This window comes from Oncorhynchus clarkii, chromosome 24 (genome assembly GCF_045791955.1).
Source record: "Oncorhynchus clarkii lewisi isolate Uvic-CL-2024 chromosome 24, UVic_Ocla_1.0, whole genome shotgun sequence".
Lineage (NCBI taxonomy): Eukaryota > Metazoa > Chordata > Actinopteri > Salmoniformes > Salmonidae > Oncorhynchus > Oncorhynchus clarkii.
This window is the reverse complement of record NC_092170.1, coordinates 20,911,755-20,933,008: the sequence shown is the minus strand read 5'-3', so window position 1 is coordinate 20,933,008 and position 21,254 is coordinate 20,911,755. Positions and strand designations below refer to the sequence as shown.

Here is a 21,254-nt window from a genome sequence, read left to right as displayed (position 1 = left end):
AAGAAAAAAGTATTTAATAAGAATATTTCATTCATTCAGATCTAGGATGTGTTATTTTAGTGTTCCCTTTATTTTTTGAGCAGTGTATAAAATATCCCCATACAGCTGAAGTCGGAAGTTTACATACACTTAGGTTGGAGTCATTAAAAAAAATGTTTTCAACCAATCCACAAATTTCTTGTTAACAAACTATAGTTTTGGAAAGTCGGTTAGGACGTTACTTTGTGTATGACACAAGTCATTTTTCCAACAATTGTTGACTGAGAGATTATTTCACTTATAATTCACTGTATCACAATTCCAGTGTGTCAGAAGTTTACACATACTAAGTTGACTGTGCCTTCAAACAGCTTGGAAAATTCCAGAAAATTATGTCATGGCTTTAGAAGCTTCTGATAGGCTAATTGACATATGGGAAATCATGGGAAAATCAAAGGAAATGGCTGAAGGTACCACGTTCATCTGTACAAACAATAGTACGCAAGTATAAACACCATGGGACCATGCAGTCGTCATATCGCTTAGGAAGGAGATGCGTTCTGTCTCCTAAAGATGAACGTACTTTAGTGTGAAAAGTGCTAATCAATCCCAGAACAACAGCAAAGGACCTTGTGAAGATGCTGGAGAAAACAGGTACAAAAGTATATCCACAGTAAAACGAGTCCTATATCAACATAACCTGAAAGGCCGCTCAGCAAGGAAGAAACCACTGCTCCAAAACCGCCATTAAAAAGTCAGACTACGGTTTTCAACTGCACATGGGGGAAAATATCATACTTTTTGGAGAAATGTCCTCTGGTCTGATGAAACAAAAATAGAACTGGCCATAATGACCATCGTTGTGTTTAGAGGAAAAAGGGGGAGGCTTGCAAGCCAAAGAACACCATCCCAACTGTGAAGCACGGTGGTGGCAGCATCATGTTGTGGGGGTGCTTTGCTGCAGGAGGGACTGGTGCACTTCACAAAATAGATGGCATCATGAGGAGAAAAAATTATGTGGATATATTGAAGCAACATCAAGACATCAGTCAGGAAGTTAAAGCTCGGTCACAAATGGGTCTTCCAAATGGACAATGACCCCAAGCATACTTCCAAAGTTGTGGCAAAATGGCTTAAGGACAACAAAGTCAAGGTATTGTTGTGGACTTCACAAAGACCTGACCTCCGTCCCATAGAACATTTGTGGGCAGAACTGAAAAAGTGTGTACGAGCAAGGAGTACAATCCTGACCCAGTTACACCAGCTCTGTCAGGAGGAATGGGCCAAATGTCACCCAACTTATTGTGGGAAGCTTGTGGAAGGCTACCCGAAACGTTTGACCCAAGTTAAACAATTTAAAGGCAATGCTACCAAATACTAATTGAGTGTATGTAAACTTCTGAGCCACTGGGAATGTGATGAAATAAATAAAAGCTGAAATAAATAAATCTCTCTCCTATTATTCTGACATTTCACATTCTTAAAATAAATTGGTCATCCTAACTGACGGAAGACAGGGAATTTTTACTAGGATTAAATGTCAGGAATTGTTTAAATGTATTTGGCTAAGGTGTATTTGAACTTCCGACTTCAACTGTATAAAATATAGTAAATCCTCTTCAAATAATAAATGTTTTTACCTCATATCTTTCTTCAATATAACTGAATTGCTTTATATTTTCAATGTTATCTCTGAAAGAGGATCACTTACACACATTCAAGACCTGTGGCCTAGTTTTACAGTATAATGTCATTTGTTTGTTTACTGTCAATTTATTTTGGGTTAGAAATAAAACCTCCACTATGGTGGGCAAATATTAAACAGAAATTATCCTAATCTCTGGAACTAAATACTATATAACACTAAAACACAATATGAGATTGGACATGCTCATATACAGTGTGATGCTAATCAGTCTGATCAAAGTAAATCTGAGATGTGAGCCAATCTGCAAATGGAAATCACAGCAATGCCAAACACTGTAGTTAGCTGTTGCTAGGCAATGTCACACATCCAGCTCACATAGACTTCCAGACAAACACCTACACGGACGGACGCACAGTACCCATACACCCACACCTACATTCAGACAATAGCCGACAGCCCAGCCCTAAAATGATGTGAACTACTCAATTTCTACAAGGTATCACACTATGATTAGTTTCTCCAACACGTGTAATATATATCTATATTGTATGAACATAAGATAATATTGATTAGACAAAGAAATGACATCTCCTTCTAAATGACATAGTGCTTGCATTGTATCGAGGTGTCATAACCACTCCCGTCACTGTTAAGGTAGCAACATGTAAAGACAATGAACAAACACTGCATTTCTATAACCACTGATTGTAACAATGAGAGGGAGCGAGACAGTGTTGTGTAAAAAAAGAGATATTGCAAATAATTTGTCAAATCCAACTCTTACCATTTCATCTGTTTGGCTCCCATGCTGGTTTGTTGCACTCTTAACCTCCCATTCAGCCTCTGCCCTGCATGTGGGTGATGCTTCCCTAGTCAGTCAGAAACATAGCCCCAAAACAGACCCAGCAGCAGGGGTGGGAGCAGCACTGCCAACACTAAACCAGCGGACTGAGCCTCCACGTCGCACACACTACTGTGTTCAATCTGCAATAACAGCTAACAGTGTGTTCAAACCTTCTCCAGCATATTCCTTACATACAGCTAGAAATCCTAACCAACAGCTCTGGACTCTTCTCTAAATCACTCCCTGGAAGAACCCAATGGAAATCCTGGCTCAATCCCCCCAGCCCCTGGCAGAAGGGAGAGGATTGGTGTTCAGGCTCACCAGCGGCTGCCTAGTTTTTCAGAACACACTCCCCCTGTGGCTGAGCTCACCAACTCCCATTCACAAACACAATGTTTGTGTTCTTTCTAGAGGAGAATTCCTGCAGCTCTCCTCCATATATTTTCTCCCTTGCTTTCTCTCTCCCTCAGCCTATATCTCCCTCCCTCCTCACAGTCTTTCTCGTGTTCAGCCGCACAGGCTTTTTTCTCTGTCCCTTGTTCTTTCAGTGAGCAGCAGGGCTGTCAGACATAGCTCTGGCTGAGTGTTTACCCTCCCCCTCCCACTCTCTCTTTCTTACCTCCCCCTCCCACACTCTTCCCCTCTCACTAGAGGAGGAGGGGGCCTGTATGTTCTGCTAGCTGAAATGGGGCATATCTCCTTTACATTGGTCTGCTAAGCTACAGTATATTATAGGCTAACACTGTGTGGTATGTGGTTTCCAACTGAGCCATTTTTGGCTGACACAAAATCACAGGTTTGTATGAAGCCACGTCAAACAAGTTGAAGCATGTGTGAGTAATGATATATTATCTCAGTCAATAACTTGAACAATCAGATCGAGGACACTGGGCCATATAATGCTTAAGCATTGATAATAATAGTATTTTAAAGCTATAATGATAGCATGTCACATCAACTCTATGATTTGAATAAATAAGCATATGTTCTCTATTAGATCAAATACTTACAACCTGAGTTTAAAGACATTTATTTTATGTCTGGATTTTTGGATTGGAGACAGATAGGGCACTTGCACAACACAGTATTATCAGCCTGACCAAAACTGTGGGAAACTAGGATCATCTTGGTTTGAATAAGGGAGGCAATGAAGACAAAAGGCTTTGTGTGACATGGAATGCTAATGATATGTATTGACTCTTTTGGGCCATAGCAGTAGCAGCAGGCAGAGTACAGCGGAAAGGGATCGAGGTGTTCTTGTAATGAAAACTAAGTATCATATTTTCTACATGCCTTGTAAACAACAGTTGTAGACGAACAGTGAAATGCTTACTTATGCGTCCTTCTCCAACAATGCAGAGTTAAGATAAAGATAAAAAATTAAATACAAAATGTAAATATTGACAAGAGGAAAAAATACACAGTCAATAATGAAAAATAACATGGTTATATACAGGGAGTACTAGTACCGAATCTATGTGCAGGGGTACAAGGTAATTGAGGTAGCTATGTACATATATGTAGGGATAAAGTTACTAGGGAACAGGATAGACAATAGACAGTAGCAGAAGCGTACGCGGTGAGTGTGAAAGTGTGTGAGAGTGTGTGTGTTTGTGGCAACAGTAGGCATAAGGTGCGCATATCATGTGTGTCTGGGCAGATGCAGTGGTGTGTGTGTGTGTGTGTGTGTGTGTGTGTGTGTGTGTGTGTGTGTGTGTGTGTGTGTGTGTGTGTGTGTGTGTGTGTGTGTGTGTGTGTGTGTGTGTGTGTGTGTGTGTGTGTGTGTGTGTGTGTGTTGGGATGTCAGTGTCAGTATGTGTGAGTGTGTGGGTAGAGTCTAGTGTGTGTGTTCATAGAGTCAGTGCCAGAGAGTTAGTGCAGAAAAGGGTCAATGCAGGTAGTCCAGGTAGCCATTTGATTAGCTATTTAGCAGTCTTGTTTAGCAGGCTTATGGCTTGGGGGTAGAAGCTGTTCAGGGTCCTGTTGGTTCCAGGCTTGGTGCACTGGTACTGCTTGTCATACGATAGCAGAGAGAACAGTCTATGGCTGAGGTGGCTGGAACCTTTGACACTTTTTTGTGTCTTCGTCTGACACCGCCTGGTATAGAGGTCCTGAATTGCAGGGAGCTCGGCCCGAGTGATGTACTGGGCCGTATTAATCACAGTCTGTAGTGCCTGCGGTCGGGTACCTTGCAGTTGCCATACCAAGCGGTGATGCAGCCAGTCAAGATGCTCTCAATGGTGCAGCTATATAACTTTTTGAGGATTTGAGGGCATCCCTTGACAAAACTGGCTGTTGTTGTTATATAACCCATACCTTGCTACCACCCTAAGCATCAGTTAACAATAAACAGTTTCTCAAACACAGCTCATTGCTATCTGTTTTATATTGTGTACATAACAATATGAAAGGTGTATCACACTTCTATATACAACATTAGTACAACAGTTCACAATGCAAAAGACTGAGGACATTCTCTCAATGCTGCTTAGCGCCTACTCTGAAAAGTTACTGATGGGCCTTCTGTGTCGTTGTGTGTCAAACCATCTGTGCTCATTAGGAAGTATGTTATTGTTAGAAATACAGTCAATCATAATAGGCTACATAACCTACTACAGGTAATCATTGCATTTTATCCAGATGATATCAGCCAAAAAGACCTAGGTCTGATTAATAGAGTGGATTGTGGCTAGTGAGATGCCATGTAGCTTGGCCTTTTAGAGCCATTTCCAAGTGAGAACAACTGGCTCAATGAGTGAATTTGTGCAGTATTTCAATCACCACATCCAACCACCTCTTGGGGCCCTCAACCATTTTTTTTACTTGGATACCAATGATTGACAGACACATGGCCAATCAGCGTCCAAATTGCCATGTGACGTAACAAGCCCCACATAGGCGGGATTATGCAGCAGGATATTACGCATGTGGTTCATCTGCTACACGCCACAGACAGGGAAGTCAGCTGTTTGTGTGGTTTTAATCGTAAACGTTAAAGATCAAACGGTAATTCTGGTTAATACATATTCAATCAAGTTTAGAGTTAGCGATATACGATTCATATCTTGAGTTTATTTATTATCTAGCAAAGCTTTTGTTGATAAAAGTACCCGTTAGTTAACGCTAGCCAGTTGGAGCTAGGTTGTTGTGATAGTAGGAAGTACGCAAAATACACACTTACAGTTGTAGACAGCTGGTTAGCAACACGTTTAGCTAGATAACTGACTTGTCACGGACTGTTTTGTGCAACCCAATACAATTGAATGCAGCGCCGGTGTATACAAATACACCCGCCTTGCTAAAAGCACCTGGCTAGCTAGCTAGCTAGCATCCACAACTTCTCCAGTGCACCTGACCTGTTTGCAGTGTGATCCCAGCATGTTGCTGCCAATGTAATTCACAGTGTTGTGTGTACAGTACCTTATACTTTTTCTCTACTTGAAGGTGTCATCATGTCCAGGGTGCCGATGGGCAAGGTGTTGCTGCGAAATGTTATTCGTCACACAGATGCCCACAACAAGGTGTGAGTGGGGGAGTTAACTAATCTGTGTGTGTGGCTTTGCACTCTCCTGTGTACTCTCCTGATGATAGATGTTGTCTGTTTCAGATCCAAGAGGAGTCAGAAATGTGGAAGTTGAGGTGGATGGAGAAGGGTCCGTCCACCAGCCACAGACCGATGCCACCATCTTCAAATCCATCCAGGTCCACTAACTGTTCCAGCATTGAAGTAGTGTAGACTGATACATCAGCCGGTGATGGCAAGCTAACACTATGTACCGTCTGAGACTTATTTGGAGAATGTAAAACCATATAAACACGTGCACGAGCCCGGCTAATATGCATGCATATGCATAGGTGATAGAAGTCTGAACGCACTTAAGTTACTATCGCTTTGACAAGTTGGTTTAATAATACTTACCTGTGGATATAGGTTATTGTCTCAGATTTTAGCTGCATAAGGACCAAACACCCAGACATCCGGTAGAATAAGTTCAAATGTAATTTTATTCAGCATTCTGGCTTGCAGAGGTCCAGAGAGGAGCCTTTCCAAAAATGACATTGTCTCAGACGGTACATAGCGTTAGTGTTAGCCTGATACATCAGCAGGTGATAGCTAGCTATTTTAGGCTGCATCCTGATTCACCACCCTTTTCCCAAAGTGTGCACTTGCACACTTTCAGTTCTGGATTTCAAAGCATTGTATTTGTGTAAATATTGGTTGGAGGCAGTTTCCACTGTTGTTAGATCCATGACGGGAATTGTGCAAGTGTACATTTTGAGAGTAGGGTGGAGAATCAGGATGCAGCCTTACAATAGTTTATAAGTGTGTTAAATGGAACAGGTTGATAGACATCAGAATTAGAGTTCACTATTACTCAGGAGTCACATGCACTGTGATCGCGTGGAGGATGGGTCTGTAGATAGACTGGGAGACCGGCTGCGGAGAAGAGAACACAGCTCTGGCCAGGACGAGAGGGAGGCACGCTACTGGACCAAGGAACTCTATGACTTCGAAGCCAATGATCCAGACAGGTGCATACCTTTTCTATCTACAACTCTGTAGAAATATAGTCTCGTGAGTTTGTCGACGACATGCTATGAAAGGTAGATCTCATTGGTAATGTGCATGTTTCCTCTACAGATGGGGACACAGCGGTTTTAAGGAGCTATACCCAGAGGAGTTTAAAAGTGACTGGTATGACATGAACTGCATTAACATGAAATACCATGTCTCATAACAGTAGTAGCTGTAGTGAAGATCTCACTATTTGCTTCGATACAAGAAATGTTGCATTTTATAATGCCTGATTTGTCTTTTCAGGGAAAGAGACCGTGGGGATGATCAGAATGGGCATTGCAGAAAGAAAAAGACTAAGTCCAGACTTAAAACAGCCAAATCAAAACATCTGAAGAAGTCCTCCAAGAAGAAGAAGAAGAAGAAGAAGAAAGAGGAAAATAGGACCGGTGAGTCAGATGGTGAGTCCAGCAGCGACAGTGTCAAACAGAAGAGGAAAAGCAACAAGAGCAAACACAAGAGGAAAAAGAGTGAGAGAGAGGAGGAGAGCAGCTCAGAGGAGAGAGGGAGAAGGAGGAAACGACACATGGACTCCCACAGAGACTCAGGACCAGAGTCACACAAGAAGAGGAAAAACTGGAAAGCAGGAGCGGACAAATCAGAGGACAGTTCTGAGGATTGAACCTTTTTCCATTGGCAGCCAGTAACCTGTAACTTCATACTGCTCCCTTTCAGTTGCCTGTCTCAAAGCTTTCAGTTACACCCCACTTCCACTTGAGTTCAATGTTTCCCACTAGATTTCTTGTGAACATGGCCATCACCATAGCTAGATAAGTTTGTGATTTATCCAATGACAAGACAACTGAGGAATTGGCTAAAGTACAAATACAACTTTTGAACAGACCTACTGGCAGGGGAAAGCATATTGTTCTTCGCTTTACACCTTTCCTCTGCAATACTCTTTTGTGTTGTACTTCTTTCTGTGTACTGCTGAGCACAAACCTGTGTTCTCCTCCCCTTGGGCATTCTTCACAGTAATACCTCACCTCTTTCGTTACTGGTTCTGCTCCGGCTGCAGTGCTCAGATAGTGAGCTGACACTGCACAAATATGGACTCAGAAAAGCCACCTCATGACAAACTGACTGTAGAGCCATGTCTCATAGTTAGTGTCCAGGCTTTACTTTAGCTGTTATATTATGGAAAATTTTCATTTTATGCAGATTTCCCGACCAATTATGACAATCTCTTCTGCTTTTTTTTATTCAGTATTTATTTTTTAAAACTTTTGTAATTTATGGTAGTCAGGATTTCATGGAATGTCAGGACAACATTGAAAATAAAATGCATATTTGTTTGTAAAAATGTACTCTGGTTATCACACCACACATTTAGACATATCACATATCTCATGTATGCTTTTGAATACAGGATATCTACATGACTATCATTCACTATTCTCAGTAGGCCTATAGCCGTTCTATTCCATGACCATGTATATTACTCTTTATGCATCCAATTCTACATTAAATATTGCTTCCATATGGCCCTTTGGTTGAATCCTTCATGTGTACCATGTACAATGGAACATTGTGTTAATGGTGTACGGTTTCCCTCTAGTGTTCAGTTTCTACAGTACTCACTGTAGATGCAATGTGCAAGAAAATGGAATAGATTAACACTGAATGAGAATGTCTATATTTCTATATAAACTCTTTTAATAAGAGACCTGCTGAAAAAGGTGCTATTGTCTAAACCAGGTTTGAGTTTCATTCAACGTAGAGAGCAGGCCACTGCTAGAAAGTATATTTTCAATTTCATTCCTTTCTAGTCATCACTATACAAGGTTAATTTATTATTTAGTGAAAGGGCTAGAAGGCCTACAGTATCCACTATCCTAATGTTATCTATGGTCTGTTGTCTTCACCTGGTGGTTCAATCAGTGTAGTACACCCTGAGGATTTATTTACTCATGGCTTCTTTTTCAGAATAAAGAATTTATTTGCGACAAAACAATACTTTTTCCGACCTGATGTTTGTATACTTTGACAACAGCTTCCTTTGAGACCATTGAAGTCTCCCACATATGTTTGTCTCAACAGGCACAAGATATATCTTAATATATATTTCATATATGATGAGATATGCCTTAATGCATATAGGACTTCTCACTGATCCATGCGCAAGCAGCTTTCATGACATTGATGAAAGGATCCAGGATCACCATAAGAAAAGGACACAGTGCACAACCGGTACAGTTAACCCACACAAAAAATTTAATACCCTCTCATGAGGGATAAGTGGTCCAAACCTTGTCATACTAAATAGGGAGAAGTGTGATGACACAGGTTTTTAATGTAAGAACTTGTGGCCAACACTCAAATGCTCAGTAAAAAGTTGTGACATATGACTTACTTACATAGTACACATACACCAATGTTTTTAATATACTTCTATATGTATTTTTAGTTAACTTTTTATCTAGACCCGCCAGATACAATACCGATTAATATCATACAGTCACATCAGGAACAATACCTAGTAATATCATTGAGTCCAACCAGCATTGAGGAGTCCACAGGTTTTTCAGGTCCATCCTCTCTATGCTAACATTTGAAATCGGCATGTGTATAGTTCTATAATCTTTTTATTACTGTATAGACTGGTGTGATACTTGTCCTCGTATCGTCGTGTCTTCGTGTGCAAAAGTCTTTGAAAGAACCCAAAGGATGATCAACATACAGGATACCTGGTTGTTCACTTTACACTGTGATGTTTGTTTTTTAACATTAAATGGAAAACTGGCACATTTGCCCCACCCCCTGGCATGTAAAAAAATCTAAGCAACACTCCCCATGAAACAGGGGGAAACCATGATAGAAAGTAAGGTTTATGACTACAGTGAGCAGCATCCTCCATTTGTACATATTTTAGAATAAGGCACTGCTGCATAAAATAATGAAATGACCAACAACTCTCTGTCTCTCTGGGAGTACGAGGGGAGGCAGGATGAAAGGAGACTATGTTCTTCTCCAGCAACTCTCTCTGAGAGTCTGTGTGTGTGTATGCATGTAACTTTATTTGTTAGATGTGTAAATGTGTATGTGTCAAACTGTTGGTGTGTGTCTGTGTGTATGTGTGTGACAGCAAGCCAGAGAGGCCAGGTTGCATCTCTTACACTGTGCTCTCCAGCATCCATTCAGTGCTGCTGAAAGTGACTCTCCGGTTGGCGAGCGGTGAGGACTCCACGTTGAGCTGGTTGGTGGACTTGTGTCGCCTTGTCCGCGCTCTGCGGGGGTAACTGTGGCTCTGAAATATGGAGTAGTCTCCCCCATCAAAGCTGAACCTGTGCCTAGTTCGTGCCAGCTCATTATTAAACCCCATGTTGGCCAGGGCGCTCTTCTTGTCCTTGAGCCTGGGGGCCTCCTTGGTGCCGGCGTTGGGGCCTAGGAGACACAAGGACATGGTGGAGCCCGTCAGGCTGCTGTCTGTCTGTGTATCCTCCGATGGGGGGCCAGATCCAGAGCACTGGACGTCCAGGCTGGTCCTCTTCATCTTGTCCGTGGGCAGGGGGGGCAGCTCCACTTCCAGGATGGCCATAGTGGTTGGAGGGGTGTCCCACTCCCTCTTGTCACTGTCCACCTTCAGCACCAGGGCCATGCACTCCTTGGCTGCCACCGGTAGGGCTTCTCTCTGGTGGCTGTCCTCAGCAGGTTGCTTGGAGGTGGAGCGCTGGAGTCTGTGCTGGCTGCCGTTGGTCTGGGAGTGCATGCTGGAGCTGACCTTGGCCTTGCTGTCCTCGGGGCTGCTGTGCGCCTTGTAACGGATCATGAGAATGATGATAAACACCAGCACTGAGGCCACAATGATGCCGCCAATGATAATTATCATGGTGCCACCCAAAAACTGGCTGTGGATGAAGCGACACTGGCTGACCTCGCTGGCCGTGTGGAACTGGACACAGCCCACCACGCGCGTGGCCGTCAGAGAGGTGATGCCGTCGTCGTACACCGCCAGGACACACAGGTCATACTCCCGGCCCGCCGCCAGGTCGTTGATCAGGAAGGTCTTACTGGTGGACGGGATCATTCTGCAGAAAAAAGGAAGGAATAAACAGGAGTGGTGAAGGTTAGCTTTGCCAGGGGAATTTTGACTGCCCCCCTCAATTACCACCAATATACTACTGTATGGAACAAAACCATGTCAGACACAGTGTCACACTGCATTCTCATTAACGGCATGCACATGAGAAGTGTTAACCTGACACAGAGGTGTTTGAAAAACACAGAAAAGAGACAGTCATGTCAACTTAGTTCAGCTCCAGGAAGGCTTTAAATATCACCCTCATATGAGGGGCTCAAGTAAAGAAAACAGTGCTGACACTTGAATTCTAGACATGGTGACAGCGAGAAATGACTCCCCAACATGTTATGTACAGTATTCTATGATGGTAAAGGTTAAAAAGCAAGGTGACAAACAAGGTAGTGTGGAGCATTCACACATATATTCTGTATATACAGTGCCTTGAGAAAGTATTCGGCCCCCTTGAACTTTGCGACCTTTTGCCACATTTCAGGCTTCAAACATAAAGATATAAAACTGTATTTTTTTGTGAAGAATCAACAACAAGTGGGACACAATCATGAAGTGGAACGACATTTATTGGATATTTCAAACTTTTTTAACAAATCAAAAACTGAAAAATTGGGCGTGCAAAATTATTGAAACCTGAAATGTGGCAAAAGGTCGCAAAGTTCAAGGGGGCCGAATACTTTCGCAAGGCACTGTATATACAGTTGAAGTCGGAAGTTCACATACACCTTAGCCAAATACATTTAAACTCAGTTTTTCACAATTCCTGTCATTTAATCCTAGTAAAAATTCCCTGTTTTAGGTCAGTTAGGATCAACACTTTACCTGAAGAATGTGAAAAGCCAGAAAAAAAGTAGAGAGAATATTTATTTATTTATTTCAGCTTTTATTTCTTTCATCACATTGGGTCAAACGTTTCGGGTAGCCTTCCACAAGCTTCCCACAATAAGTTGGGTGAATTTTGGCCCATTCCTCCTGACAGAGCTGGTGTAACTGAGTCAGGTTTGTAGGCCTCCTTGCTGGCACACGCTTTTTCAGTTCTGCCCACAAATGTTCTATGGGACTGAGGTCAGGGCTTTGTGATGGCCACTCCAATACCTTAACTTTGTTGTCCTTAAGCCACAACTTTTTAATTTTGCCACAACTTTGGAAGTATATTTGGGGTCATTGTTCATTTGGAAGACCCATTCGCGACCAAGCTTAAACTTCCTGACTGATGTCTTGAGATGTTGCTTCAATATATCCACATAATATTCCCCCCTCATGATGCCATCTTTTTTGTGAAGTGCACCAGTCCCTCCTGCAGCAAAGCACCCCAACAACACGATGCTGCCACCCACGTGCTTCACGGTTGGGATGGTGTTATTCTGCTTGCAAGCCTCCCCCTTTTTCCTCCAAACATAATAATGGTCATTATGGCCAAACAGTTCTATTTTTGTTTCATCAGACTAGAGGACATTTCTCCAAAAAGTACCCATGTGCAGTTGCAAACCGTAGTCTGGCTTTTTCATGGCGGTTTTGGAGCAGTGGCTTCTTCCTTGCTGAGCGGCCTTTCAGGTTATGTCGATATAGGACTCGTTTTACTGTGGATCTAGATACTTTGTACCTGTTTCCTCCAGGATCTTCACAAGGTCCTTTGCTGTTGTTCTGGGATTGATTTGCACTTTTTGCAAAAAAGTATGTTCATTTCTATTAGACAGAATGCGTCTCCTTCCTAAACGGTATGACGGCTGTGTGATCCCATGGAGTTTATACTTGCGTACTATTGTTTGTACAGATGAACATGTCAGCATTTGTGGGTTAGCATTTGTGGGTTCGATTGAAGGCTCAAAATGGCCAGAAATAAATCACTTTCTTCTGAAACTCGTCAGTCTATTCTTGTTCTGAGAAAAGAAGGCCAAAAAACGGAAGATTTTGTACAACGCTGTGTACTACTTCCTTCACAGAACTGGCTCTAACCAGAATAGAAAGAGGAGTGGGAGGCCCCGGTGCATAACTGAGCAATAGGACAAGTACATTAGAATGTCTAGTTTGAGAAACAGACGCCTCACAAGTCCTCAACTGGCAACTTCATTATATTGTACCCGCAAAACACCAGTCTTAACATCAACATTGAAGAGGCGACTCCAGGATGCTAGCCTTCTAGGCAGAGTTCCTCTGTCCAGTGTCTGTGTTCTTTTGCCCATCTTAATCTTTTATTTTTGTTGGCCAGTCTGAGATATGGCTTTTTCTTTGCAACTCTGCCTAGAAGGCCAGCATCCCGGAGTTGCCTTTTCACTGTTGATGTTGAGACTGGTGTTTTGCGGGTACTGTTTAATGAAAAAATTGCCCTTACACCGTCTGGAGGTGTGTTGGGCCATTGTCCTGTTGAAAAATAAATTATAGTCCCACTAAGCGCAAACCAGATGCAATGGTGTATCAATGCAGAATGCTGTGGTAGCCATGCTGGTTAAGTATGCCTTGAATTCTAAATATATCACTGACAGTGTCACCAGAAAAGCATCCCCACACCATCACACCTCCTCCTCCATGCTTCACAGTGGGAACCACACAATGCGGAAATCGTCCGATCACCTACTCTGTGCCTCGCAAAGACACGGCGGCTGGAATCAAAAATGTCAAATTTGGACTCATCAGACCAAAGGTCAGATTTCCATCGGTCTAATGTCCATAGCTTGTGTTTCTTGGCCCAAGCAATTCTCTTATTATTATTGGTGTCCTTTAGTGGTGGATTCTTTGCAGCAATTCGACCATGAAGGCCTGATTCATGCAGTTCCCTCTGAACAGTTGATGTTGAGATGTGTCTGTTACTGTCACGCCCTGACCTTAGAGATCCTTTTTATGTCTCTATTTGGTTTGGTCAGGGTGTGATTTGGGGTGGGTATTCTATGTTCTATTATTTGTATTTCTATGTTTTGGCCGGGTAGGGTTCTCAATCAGGGACAGCTGTCTATCGATGTTAGCCCTTTTTCCCACCTGTCTTTGTGGGAAGTTGACTTTGTTTATGGCACATAGCCTTTAGCTTCACGGTTGTTTTTGTATCGTGTATTGTTTATTGTTTTTGTCGGTGTCATCCTAATAAAAAAGAATATGTACGCTCACCACGCTGCACCGTGGTCCTCTTCATTCGACGGCCGTGAAAGAACGTCCCACCACAAACGGACCAAGCAGCGTGGTAAGGAGGAGCAGCGTGTTCAGGATTCATGGAATTGGGAGGAAATCCTGGATGGGAAAGGACCCTGGAGGCAGGCTGGGGAATATCGCCGTCCGAAAGTGGAACTGGAAGCAGCTAGAGCTGAGCGGCGGCGATTTGAGGAGGCTAACCATCGAAGCAGGCACGAGAGGCAGGATTCAGGAGTCAGGATTCAGACCTGAGCCAACTCCCTGTGCTTACCGTGGCGAGCATGTGACTGGTCAGGCACCGTGTTACGGGGTGATGCGCACGGTGTCTCGAGTGAGCATTCACAGGCCGGTGTGCTCTGTGCCAGCATCCCGCATTTGCTGGGTGGAAGTGGGCATCCAGCCAGAACGGGTTGTGCCAGCTCTGCGCTCGAGACCGCCAGTGTGCCCCCAAGGCCCAGTGTATCCGGTGCTTCTGCCAAGGACAAAGCCTTGTCCAATGTCTCCCCAGGCTGGTGAGTCCTGTGCCTGCGCCTAAAACTAAGCCTCCTGTATGTCTCCCCAGCCTGGTGAGTCCTGTGCCTGCTCCCAGAGCTAGGCCTCCTGTGTGTCTCTCCACTCCAGTGATGATCCATGGCACGAAGCCTCCAGTGATGATCCAAAGCAGGAATCCCCAAGTGATGATCCATGGCAAGAAGCCTCCAGTGACGATCCATGGCAAGAAGCCTCCAGTGATGATCCATGGCACGAAGCCTCCAGTGATGATCCATGGCACGAAGCCTCCAGGAAGGAGTCATGGCACGAAGCCTACAACGACGGTCCCCAGTCCGGAGCCTCCAGGGACGGTCTCCTGTCCGGAGCCCCCAGCGACGGTCTCCAGTCCGGAGAGTCCAATGATCCATGGAAAGAAGCCTCAGGTGATGATCCATGGTACGAAGCATCCAGTGAGGAGTCATGGCACGAAGCCTACAACGACGGTCCCCAGTCCGGAGCCTCCAGCGACGGTCTCCAGTCCGGGGCCTCCAGCGACGGTCTCCAGTCCGGGGCCCCCAGTGACAGTCTGGGGGCCCTTAGAGATCCTTTTTATGTCTCTATTTGGTTTGGACAGGGTGTGATTTGGGGTGGTTATTCTATGTTCTATTATTTGTATTTCTATGTTTGGCCGGGCAGGGTTCTCAATCAGGGACAGCTGTTTATCGTTGTCTCTGAGAACCATACTTAGGTAGCCCTTTTTTCCACCTGTCTTTGTGGGAAGTTTACTTTGTTTATGGCACATAGCCTTTAGCTTCACAGTTTGTTTTGTAGTGTTTATTGTTTTCTTCTGCGTCTTTTCTAATAAAAATAATATGTACGCTCACCACCCTGCATCTTGGTCCTCTTCATTCGACGACAGTGACAGTTACTTGAACTCTGTGAAGCATTTATTTGGGCTGCAATTTCTGAGGCTGGTAACTCTAATGAATGTATCCTTTGCAGCAGAGGTAACTCTGGGTCTTCCTTTCCTGTGGCGGTCCTTATGAGAGCCAGTTTCATCATAGCACTCAACTGCACTTAAAACCTCTTTGGGATAGGGGGCAGCATTTTCACTTTTGGATAAATAGTGTGTAGTGTAGATTTGGATAGAAAACACTCTGAAGTTTCTAAAACTGTTTGAATCATGTCTGTGAGTATAACAGAACTTATGTAGCAGGCAAAACCCCGAGGACTAACCATTCAGAATTATTTGAGGTCATTGTCTATTTAATGAGTTTTCACTGGGGAACTGGATGTCTAAGGCACTTGTTTGCAGTGCCTACCGCTTCCACTGGATGTCACCAGTCTTTGGAAAATGGTTGAGGTTATTCCTTTGTGAAATGAAGAAGTACGGCCATCTTGAAACAGTGTAACACTGTTGAGAGTTGGGCAAGACTAGAAAAGTAGCGTCAGTTTGTTGTTGTCCTGTATTGAAAACAGATAGACCCGTCTTCAATTTGATCGATTATTAACGTTTAAAAATACCTAAAGTTGTATTACAAAAGTAGTTTGAAATGTTTTGGCAAAGTTTACAGGTAACTTTTGAGATATTTTGTAGTGACGTTGCGCAAATTGGATGCTGTTTTTTTCTGGATCAAACGTATTTAGTCAGCCACCAATTGTGCAAGTTCTCCCACTTAAAAAGATGAGAGAGCTCTGTAGTTTTCATCATAGGTACTATGACAGACAAAATGAGAAAAAAAATCCAGAAAATCACATTGTAGGATTTTTTATGAATTTATTTGCAAATTATGGTGGAAAATAAGTATTTGGTCACCTACAAACAAGCAAGATTTCTGGCTCTCAAAGACCTGTAACTTCTTCTTTAAGAGGCTCCTCTGTCCTCCACTCGTTAACTGTATTAATGGCACCTGTTTGAACTTGTTATCAGTATAAAAGACACCTGTCCACAACCTCAAACAGTCACACTCCAAACTCCACTATGGCCAAGACCAAAGAGCTGTCAAAGGACACCAGAAACAAAATTGTAGACCTGCACCAGGCTGGGAAGACTGAATCTGGAATAGGTAAGCAGCTTGGTTTGAAGAAATCAACTGTTGGAGAAATTATTAGGAAATGGAAGACATACAAGACCATTGATAATCTCCCTCGAACTGGGGCTCCACGCAAGATCTCACCCCGTGGGGTCAAAATGATCACAAGAACGGTGAGCAAAAATCCCAGAACCACACAGGGGGACCCATGTGAATGACCTTCAGAGAGCTGGGACCAAAGTAACAAAGCCTACCATCAGTAACACACTACGCCGCCAGGGACTCAAATCCTGCAGTGCCAGACGTGTCCCCCTGCTTAAGCCTGTACATGTCCAGGCCCGTCTGAAGTTTGCTAGAGAGCATTTGGATGATCCAGAAGAAGATTGGGAGAATGTCATATGGTCAGATGAATGCTGAGTTGCATCCAAAGAACACCATACCTACTGTGAAGCATGGGGGTGGAAACATCATGCTTTGGGGCTGTTTTTCTGCAAAGGGACCAGGACGACTTATCCGTGTAAAGGAAAGAATGAATGGGGCCATGTATCGTCAGATTTTGAGTGAAAACCTCCTTCCATCAGCAAAGGCACTGAAGATGAAACGTGGCTGGGTCTTTCAGCATGACAATGATCCCAAACACACCTTCCGGGCAACGAAGGAGTGGCTTCATAAGAAGCATTTCAAGGTCCTGGAGTGGCCTAGCCAGTCTCCAGATCTCAACCCCATAGAAAATCTTTGGAGGGAGTTAAAACATCACTGCTCTAGAGAAGATCTGCTTGGAGGAATGGGCCAAAATACCAGCAACAGTGTGTGAAAACCTTGTGAAGATTTACAGAAAACGTTTGACCTCTGTCATTGCCAACAAAGGGTATATAACAAAGTATTGAGATAAACTTTTGTTATTGACCAAATACTTATTTTCCACCCTCATTTGCAAATAAATTCATTAAAATGTGATTTTCTGAATTTCTTTTCTCATTTTGCCTGTCATAGTTGAAGTTTACCTGTGATGAAAATTACAGGCCTCTCTCATATTTTTAAGTGGGAGAACTTGCACAATTGGTGGCTAACTAAATACTTTTTTTGCCCCACTGTATATGGACGGAATTAATCGAACAAAACTACCATTTGTGATGTTTATGGGACATATTGGAGTGCCACCAAAATAATCTTGTCAAAGGTAAGGCATGATTTATATTTTGTTTCTGCGTTTTGTGTAGCACCTGCAGGGTTGAACTATTATTTCTCTCTTTGTTTATTGTTGTGCTATCATCAGATAATACCTTCTTATGCTTTTGCCGAAAAGCATTTTTAAAATCTGACATGTTGGCTGGATTCACAACGAGTGTATCTTTAATTGAGTATCTTAAATGTGTGATTTAATGAACGTTTGAATTTTATAGTATTTTATTTGAATCTGGCGCTCTGCATTTTCCCTGGCAATTGGCCAAGTGGGACATTTGCGTCCCGCCTATCCCAGAGAGGTTTTAATTAAAGAAACGTTCAAAGTTCTGAAATTATCCGGATAGACTGACCTTCATGTCTTCAAGTACTGATGGACTGTCGTTTCTCTTTGCTTATTTGAGCTGTTCTTGCCATAATATGGACTTGGTCTTTCATCAAATAGGGCTATCTTCTGTATACCAACCCTACCTTGTCACAACATAACTGAATGGATGAAATGCATTAAGAAGGAAAGAAATTCCACAAATTAACTTTTAACAAGCCACTACAGTTAATTGAAAGATATTCCAAGTGACTTCCTCATAAAGCTGGTTGAGAGAATGCCAACAGTGTGCAAAGCTGTCTTCAAAGCAAAGGGTGGCTACTATGAAGAATCTCAAATTTAAAATATATTTTGATTTGTTTAACAATTTTTTTGTTACTACATGATTTCATAGAGTGGCAAGAAAAAGTATGGGAACCCTTTGGAATTACCTGGATTTATGCATAAATTGGTCGTAACATTTGATCTGATCATTTGATCTGATCTAAGTCACAACAATAGACAAACACAGTCTAATAACAAACTAATAACACACAAATTATTGTATTTTTCTGTCTATATTGCATAGATAATTTAAACATTCAGTGTACGTTGTAAAAAGTATGTGAACCCCTAAGATAATGACTTCTCCAAAAGCTAATTGGAGTCAGGAGTCCAATCAATGAGACAAGATTGGAGATGTTTGTTGGAGCTACCCTGCCCTATAAAAACACTCACAAAATGTGAGTTTGCTATTCACAAGAAGCATTGCCTGATGTGAACAATGCCTCAAACAAAATAAATCTCAGAAGACCTAAGATTTAGAATTGTTGACTTGCATAAAGCTGGAAAGGGTTACAAAAGTATCTCTAAAAGCCTTGATGTTCATCAGTCCATGGTAAGACAAATTGTCTATAAATGGAGAAAGTTCAGCACTGTTGCTACTCTCTCAGGAGTGGCCGTCCTGCAAATATGACTGCAAGAACACAGCGCAGAATGCTCAATGAGGTTAAGAAGAATCCCAGTGTCAGCTAAAGACTTACAGAAATCTCTGGAACATGCTAACATCTCTGTTGATGAGTACGATACGTAAAACACTAAACAAGATGTTTATGGGAGGACACCACGGAAGAAGCCACTGCTGTCCAATAAAAACATTGCTGCACGTTTGAAGTTTGCAAAGAGCACCTGGATGTTCCACAGCGCTACTGGCAAAATATTCTGTGGACAGATTAAACTAAAGTTGAGTTGTTTGGAAGGAACACACAGCACTATGTGTGGAGAAAAAAAGGCACAGCACATGAACATCAAAACCTCATCCCAACTGTAACGTATGGTGGAGGGAGCATCATGGTTTGCGGCTGTTTTGCTGCCTCAGGGCCTGGACAGCTTGCTATCATTGACAGAAAAATGAATTCCCAAGTTTATCAAGACATTTTGCAGGAGAATGTTTGGCTATCTGTCTGCCAATTGAAGCTCAACAGAAGTTGGGTGGTGCAACAGGACAACGACCCAAAACAAAGAAGTAAATCAAGAGAGCGGTTCACACCAGACATCCCAAGAATATTGCTGAACGGAAACAGTTTTGTAAAGAGGAAAGGTCCAAAATTCCTCCTGACCATTGTGCAGGTCTGATCCACAACTAAAGAAAACGTTTGGTTGAGGTTATTGCTGCCAAAGGAGGGTCAACCAGTTTTTCACATACTTTTCCCAATAAAGACATGTAACATATACCTGTTTGTGTGTTATTAGTTTAAGCAGACTGTGTTTGTCTATTGTTGTGATTTAAATGAAGATCAGATCAATTTGTAGGACCAATTTATACAGAAATCCAGGTCATTCCAAAGGGTTCACATACTTTTTCTTGCCACTGTATGTGTTATTTCATAGTTGTGATGCCTTCACTATTATTCTACAATGTAGAAAATAGTAAAATAAAGAAAAACCCTTGTGCCCCTGCACATTGACTCTGTACTGGTACCCCCTGTATATAGCTTCACTACTGTTATTTTATTGTTGCTCCAGACCCCCGAACAGGCCCTCATCCCCGTCATTTGCAGGACAAAGAGACAGAGATTTCGCGGAAGGAGATCGGGGTGCCTTGTGAGGATCAGGCGACGAGTGGCTAATTTCCCTATGCCCTCTGTACTACTGACCAACGTACAATCCCTGGATAATAAATTGATTGAGCTAAAAGCACGTATATCCTAACAATGGGACATTAAAAACTGTAACATCTTACAGTATGTTTCACAGAGTCGTGGCTGGACCATAACATACAACTGGCGGGTTATACACTATCGGCAGGATAAAACAGCAGCCTCTGGTAAGACAAGGTGGTGGCGGTCTATGTATATTTGTAAACAACAGCTGGTGCACGATATCTAAGGAAGTATCAAGATTTTGTTCGCCTGAGTTAGAGTGTTGCATGATAAGCTGTAGGCCACACTATCTAACTACAGAGTTTTCATCTGTACTTTTTTGTAGCTGTCTGCATACCACCACAGACCAATCCTGGCACTAAGACCACACTCAATGAGCTGTACCCTGCAATAAGCAAACAGGAAAATGCTCATTGAGAGGGGCGCTCCTAGTGGCCATGGACTTTAATGCAGGGAAACTTAAATCCGTTATACCTAATTTCTATCAGCTTGTTAAATGTGTAACCAGAGGGGGAAAAAACTTTTGATCACCTTTACTCGACACACAGAGACGCATACAAAGTCCTCCCTCGCACTCCATTTGGCAAATCTGACCATAATTCTATCCTCCTGATTCCTGCTTACAGGCTAAAATTAAAGCAAGAAGCACCAGTGACTCGGTCAATAAAAAGTTGGTCAGATGAAGCAGATACTAAGTTACAGGACTGTTTTGCTAGCACAGACTGCAATATGAGCCGGGATTCTTCCGATGGCATTGAGGAGTACACCACATCAGTCACTGGCTTCATCAATAAGTGCATCGATGACGTCGTCCCTACAGTGACTGCACGTACATACCCCAAACAGAAGCCATGGATTACAGGCAACATCCGCACTGAGCTAAAGGGTTGAGCTGCCGCTTT

At 42.8% G+C, this 21,254-nt stretch overlaps 3 protein-coding genes across 14 annotated transcripts in view; 1 reads left to right on the top strand and 2 right to left on the bottom strand.

Moving 5' to 3' along the window:
* LOC139382696 (dixin-A-like) overlaps window positions 1-3,078 on the bottom strand; it is a 30,906-nt gene extending 27,828 nt beyond the window's left edge. Inside the window, exon 1 of one of the 3 annotated variants that reach the window (XM_071126789.1) lies at window positions 2,412-3,078. In XM_071126789.1, the coding sequence (XP_070982890.1) occupies window positions 2,412-2,434 (23 nt within the window). In that variant the 5' untranslated portion in view covers window positions 2,435-3,078. The remainder of the gene's footprint in view (window positions 1-2,411) is intronic. The other 2 variants (XM_071126790.1, XM_071126791.1) reach the window with 2 other exon arrangements.
* A 2,311-nt stretch (window positions 3,079-5,389) lies between these two features.
* Window positions 5,390-9,001, top strand: LOC139382418 (NKAP domain containing 1). The gene is made up of 6 exons (XM_071126457.1): window positions 5,390-5,477; window positions 5,916-5,992; window positions 6,079-6,173; window positions 6,852-7,004; window positions 7,114-7,167; window positions 7,294-9,001. Exons 2-6 carry the CDS (start codon window positions 5,924-5,926, stop codon window positions 7,667-7,669), a joined length of 747 nt encoding a protein of 248 aa, XP_070982558.1. The 5' UTR covers window positions 5,390-5,477; window positions 5,916-5,923; the 3' UTR covers window positions 7,670-9,001.
* Window positions 9,002-9,238: 237 nt separating this feature from the next.
* The window catches only part of LOC139382416 (leucine-rich repeat and fibronectin type III domain-containing protein 1-like), a 128,916-nt gene continuing 116,900 nt past the window's right edge, over window positions 9,239-21,254 (bottom strand). For all 10 annotated transcript variants that reach the window (XM_071126453.1, XM_071126450.1, XM_071126448.1 and 7 more), the window contains one exon: window positions 9,239-11,075. In XM_071126453.1, coding sequence (XP_070982554.1) covers window positions 10,160-11,075 — 916 coding nt within the window. In that variant the 3' untranslated portion in view covers window positions 9,239-10,159. The remainder of the gene's footprint in view (window positions 11,076-21,254) is intronic.